This window comes from Triticum dicoccoides, chromosome 4A, assembly GCF_002162155.2.
Source record: "Triticum dicoccoides isolate Atlit2015 ecotype Zavitan chromosome 4A, WEW_v2.0, whole genome shotgun sequence".
Lineage (NCBI taxonomy): Eukaryota > Viridiplantae > Streptophyta > Magnoliopsida > Poales > Poaceae > Triticum > Triticum dicoccoides.
The window spans coordinates 650,669,567-650,675,390 of NC_041386.1; the positions used below are offsets into that span (position 1 = coordinate 650,669,567).

A 5,824-nucleotide genomic window follows, 5' to 3' on the forward strand; every position below is an offset into this window, starting at 1 on the left:
CCCCGGCCACCCCCCGGGCTCATGAACCGGGTCTAATGCCTCCCATGGGTCCCGGTTTATAAAGAACCGGGACTAATGGGCTGGCCAGGCCCAAACCAAAGCCCTGTTTTCTACTAGTGAATCTAAGAGGAAGATTGGACCCCTACTGCGAGAATCGAATGCGGAAATAAAACGTGACCAACAAATCGTGTGTGAGGGCAGAGGGCTTACCGCCATTGCCGAACGCCTACCGTTGAGGTGGTGAAGCCAGTGATCTACGCCAGTGCTCACCGTCCAGTTCTTTGCTGCAGTTATCGCCGCCGCTGCTCGTCGTCCAAATCTCGCGCTTGTCGCCACCGGTGTAAGAGTGTAGAGAGAGCGGCGAGAGAAGGTGAGCGTAGTTATGGCAGTGCTTCGCGAAACAACGCGTTCATCTCAAGCCTGGCTTCTCGTGTGCACCTTTGCCACCCACGTGCCTCGAGTTGCATCATTCGGCCCTTGCAGTAAAAAAAAGGCCGATTCGAGTGTTCCTTCTCAGGGGTTTTAAACATAGGGTGTGCTGAGATCTTGATGCTACACCAGCAATCAAACGGACCAAAATTTCACCGTGCGGATCTGGTTGGCTGTATGAGCTAGCAAACACGGCAATAGTGTGTGCAAGGTGCGGTGCGTGTTCGTGTGTCTCTGTCCACATGCCAGGGTAGAAAACTCCAAAGTGAAACGATCAGATCGACGGCAATCGGTGTCACCATCTGCAGCAAGAGGCAAGCGAACAGAGCTGATCGCATCTCCAACGATCACTTTATTCCATTACGTGGCTGATGCTGTTCTACTTTTCCGATTATCGTAGCGACACTGATAATACGCTCGCTTGCTAGCGTATCATCCTGCGCTCATGGTCATGGCGTGGCCCAACGGACGCCACAAAATTCCCACTATATTACACTTGAAGATCACGCTTAGTCACTATACTCTAGATAACATTTTTTATGCAGAGCGGAGTCACCGCTGACGCAGACGCAGACGCAGAGCTGGACCTGCCGGCCGCCTCGGCGCGAGCTCCGCTCCAGCCGCCCGGCGAGATGCCGCTGGAGCGCTTCGACCTGCGGATCGCCTCCCGGGAGCTGGTGCCGGCCTCCGACCCTCCCCCGGGCTTCCCGGCCGTCCACGCCGTCTCCAACCTCGACCTCGTCCTCGGCCCCTTCCCCATCTACCTCGTCAGCATCTACCCGCCCCCGCCTGGCGGCCTGGGCCCCGTGCTCGCCGCCGTCCGCGCGGCCCTCCCGGCCTACCTCTCCCGCTTCTTCCCCTTCGCCGGCCGCGTCGTGCGCCACCCGGACACCAACGTCCCCGAGGTCGCCTGCGACAACGCCGGCGCCGAGCTCGTCGTCGCCGACGCCGCCGGGGTCCCCCTCGCCGCCGTCGACTTCGCGCGCGTCGACCGGTCCCTGGGCATGATCCAGATCCCGTTCGACGCTGGGCTCGCGCTGTCGCTGCAGGTGGTCCGGTTCGCGTGCGGCGGGTTCGCGCTGACCGTTGCCACCAACCACCTCCTCGCCGACGGCCGGGCGTTCATCCTGCTGCTCAACAGCCTCGCGGAGATGGTCCGCGCCGGCGGCGGGGGGCTCGCCCGCGGGCCGCTGCTCGACCGGTCCTCCCTGCTCCCCCCGCGGTCGCCGCCGGTGTATAGCCCGTCGCTGGACGCGGAGTTCGCGAGGTTCACGCCGGCGACCATGATCAATCCCCTCCTGGCCGCGGCCATGGAGCGGCGCCTGTACCGCATCGACGCGGCCGACCTCGCCGGGCTCCAGATCGCGGCGTCGTCCGGCGATGGTCGCCGCGCCTCGCGCTTCGTGGCGCTGTGCGCGCACGTCTGGAAACTCCTGGCCCGTGCGGTCGGCGACTCCGACCCGAACTGCCGGATGGCGTGGATCGTCGACGGCCGGAAGTGCGTGGAGCCGTCGGAGGGCGCGCTGGACATGTACATGGGGAACGTGGTCACCTACACGTCACGCGAGGCGAGCGTGGCGGGGCTGCTGCGCGCGCCGCTGCACGACGTGGCGGCCGCCGCGCGCGCGGCCATGGCGTCGGTGATGACCAGGGGCAGGTTCCAGGAGCTGGTGGACTGGGTGGAGGTGAACAAGACGGCGTACAAGGACGGCGGGAAGTGGACGGAGGCGGTGAACCTCGGCCTGGGCAGCCCGGCGCTGGTGATCTCCGGCCTGCTCCCGTTCGCCATCGACGGGGACCTGGGCTTCGGGAAGCCGAGGCTGGTCCTGCCGTGGCTGCGGCACGGCCGGCTGGGGTCGGCCTCGGTGACGGTCGTGCCCTGCCCGGGCGGGGACGGGTCGTGGTTCGTAGGCGGCACGCGGCTGTGGCCGCGGCTGGTTGAGGTGATCGAGGCCGGCCCGGAGAGCCTGCTGAAGCCGGTGACCGCGGCGAGCCTGGGGTTCGAGGCGCCCCACGGCTCTCGTCTGTGAGCTCGCGGCGAGCAGTATTGTGGTTCTCTAGAAATTCTGTAACTTGTAGAGCTCATCTATTATATACTTAATATAGAAGACAAATAAGACACCACGTTCTTCCACATAAGCTAAGATAATATACATCGTTGATCAATAATACTTACGGCTGAGATTAAAAGATATTACGTTACGTGAAAAAAGTTATATATGTGCAGCCAACACGTGCAAGGTGCATAAATAAAAAGTTGGAACGAGCCAACTAAGAAAAAGAGAGGGATGTTGGATCGGCATGTACGCAAAACCTAAGCGAACAAAAAAAAAGTACAACTCTACCATGCTATCGTAAATAAAAATAGTTCGTGATTCTGGTAAAAAATAAGTTTGTGATTGGCAAGTCCTGCTTCAGGTAGGACAAGATTTCTGATTGTTCCCGAATCCTGCTCACAAAAGAAATCATATCCCTTGCCATAAAAAGAAAACTGATCTCTGTACGCAAAAAAGAAAGAGATAACGTGGATTGCAACTGAGGCAACATCCTCACGGCTTATTGGAGGAGATTCCATTGTTACCCAGGTAGGAGTAATTCCATTGGACCTTCCAAAAAAAAAAGGTAATTCCATTGTCTCCCCGCAAAAAGGCAAAAAGAAAGAAGATTCATGCGGAGTCGTAGCCGTAACCTCCTCGGCAGTCGTCAGTTCCCTCCTTCGCCTCCTCCAACCGAGCCCAACACCGTCTCCCGTGTCGCCGCCGCTAAATCAACGACGGGATAGCTGGACTATGAGCATCATCAGTGAGTATTCATGCGGAGTCGCAGGCGTGACCTCCTCGGCAGTTGTTACTTCCCTCCTTCGCCTCCCCCAACTGAGCGCAGCACCGTCTCCCCATGTCGCCGCCGCTGAATCAACGACAGGATAGCTGGACTATCAGCATCATCAGCAAGGTTACAGTCGCCGTCCACCCTTTTTTGTTTCTCCCAAGGGAGTGTAACTTCTTTTCACCTGCCTAATTTGATTTGAAATTATCCAATTGGCACTGGGCCACTGGCTAGCGTTGATGAAACATTTATTTTGTGATGTCAGGTTCTTCCGTTTGTTACTTGGCAATCAAAGTTTCTAGATACATGTCTAAGATCACGCAGTGTGTACAACCTGATCTTGATGGCCGTGCATATCAACATCCATCTACGTCAGGTGATTATTAGTGGAGTAATTTGTTGTATCAGTGTTAGTTTTTTACCGTTGAATTGCTGATCTAAATCTAATACACTTTTATTCATTCAGAAGTTAATATTGACTCGATTCCCTGTAGTAGATTGAGTGGCCTCTTCTCTCATGGTTTACTCTGATTTGTTCTTTAGGTGCTCTGCTCTTATTGTTCCTCTGAATTGTTCCCTAAGTGCTCGAAGAAAAATCCAAGCTAAGCAAAAAAAAATGTATCAGGGTTGTAAGATGGAGTTGGAGGAGAATTTCTGCACCAGCTTGGACTCCTCGATGTTGCTCTGATTATATGGATCACACAGATATATAAGAAGACAATCACTGTGAGAATATATTCTAGGGAGAAGACATCCATAATGTGCAGTCAGAAGTAATTGTTAGATATGATCGTCAAGTGTGAGAGATGGCAAGAGCATACATTGTTTTTTCTGACCTTAAGATAAGATCGCCTGTGGTATGTACTGTTTTGCCCACCTACAAAATTTAGTCTTTCATTCTGCTACGACTGGTATGTGATGTTACGTAAGAAAGAGAGAAATAATCTAATCCCTCCGTTCCTAAATATAAGTCTTTTTAGAGATTTCACTACAAACTGCATACGGATGTATATAGTCATATTTTAGAGTGTAGATTCACTCATTTTGCTCCGTATGTAGTTCATAGTGAAATCTCTAAAAAGACTTATATTTAGAAACGGAGGGAGTAATTTTTATGCACGTCCAAATATCACGGGCTGTTGTTACCATTGAGCTTGGATATGTTATGCTGCTAGAGGAGCTGACATTTGAATTGTATCTTTTGTCCTATAGCTGGTGCCAATGCGATGTCATGATAATGTGAAGTTAAGTATTGGAAACGATGTTCTGCTTACCATTGTCATATTGTACCATAAATAGGTATGCATACATTTAATCTTAACAATGTCATACTTACCAATAGGCTCATGGAATTTGGTGGTGTTGTAGTATCTATCTATAACAACAAGAAGAGGATTGCAAGAATATGTGGATATTTTTATTTTAAATGGTTATTAGGACATGCATCTCTACGAGAACCTACATAATGCAAAAGGAGGATTTTTTTGTCATTTTTACATGTTGTGAAATGTCCTGTTATTTATATTTCTAAATCAAAGCATCCAAATTTTTAACCCCTACAGCTACATTGATGTGGAAAAGATGTACTCAACATGCCTCCTGCATATTTGATATGCTTATTAGTATGCTATTTAAAAAAATTGTAACTTATTTTCATTGTGTAATTTTTTTGCGATACAGATAGGATAGCTAAGTGCAGACCAGAGACCATTTAGTGGGAGTATACCTTCAGATCCATGTATTATGCCCTTGAAGGAGGAGGATTATTGTTTTTCCCGACCTTAAGATGTATGCCAAATCACCGAATATTTCATAATCGGATTGTTGAATTCCATGGAACAGTTGCATTTATAATAGCTTTCTGTCAATGAATGTCGTCATCAGCACGATTTGGAACAATGGGCATGTGTTTCCCTATGTCATTCCTTCAATAAAATAAAAAGAAGGCCATTTACAACTTGAAACCCTTTCTCAAAGTACATTTCTATTTTTCATCGTATTTTCACAACTGTTGTCATGTCTGATCTGATCCAACATGCTAAATTTGTACCAATGTTTTGTGATTGCATAGCAGGGAAATATGAAGGATTGTAGCTTTCAGTTAATAGAAAAATCTTTAAAATGGGCTGCAAATTAGTTTTGGAAAAACCCTTTGCTATTTAGTCACACAAATAACACGCGTGAAAATTTCTTAAGCATTTAAGTACTTCAAAATTCTGGTGTGGATCTTAGCAGAAGGTTGGGGCCACAAGCGTAGAAGAATTAGGTGAACTTGCATGCTTTGATTACTAATAAAATAAGTTCTCATGGTTTTCTGCAATTTGAGTTCTAATGTTTTTTTCATATACAAATATTGGTACTGAAATAACCTTGCTATATTTCCTGTTCTACAAAATAGCTAGCCCATGCAGCGGCAGGGGTTCATGACTTCCCATCATTCACTTCCTATGGTGTCCTTGGGGACAGATACACATGAGAAAATGCCTCAATTCTGCGAGGTATGTTAGAGAATCGGGCATGGATTTGAGGAGTTCGGGGAAGAAGAAACTTACCTGTTTTTAGTCCCTCC

The 5,824-nt window shown here is 49.8% G+C and overlaps 1 protein-coding gene across 1 annotated transcript; it reads left to right on the forward strand.

Moving 5' to 3' along the window:
* The first annotated feature begins 790 nt into the window (after positions 1-790).
* LOC119287702 (hydroxycinnamoyltransferase 2-like) lies at positions 791-2,621 on the forward strand. Its single transcript, XM_037567297.1, has one exon. The coding sequence runs from the start codon at positions 969-971 to the stop codon at positions 2,457-2,459; it is 1,491 nt and encodes a 496-aa protein (XP_037423194.1). The 5' UTR covers positions 791-968; the 3' UTR covers positions 2,460-2,621.
* Positions 2,622-5,824: the final 3,203 nt, after the last annotated feature.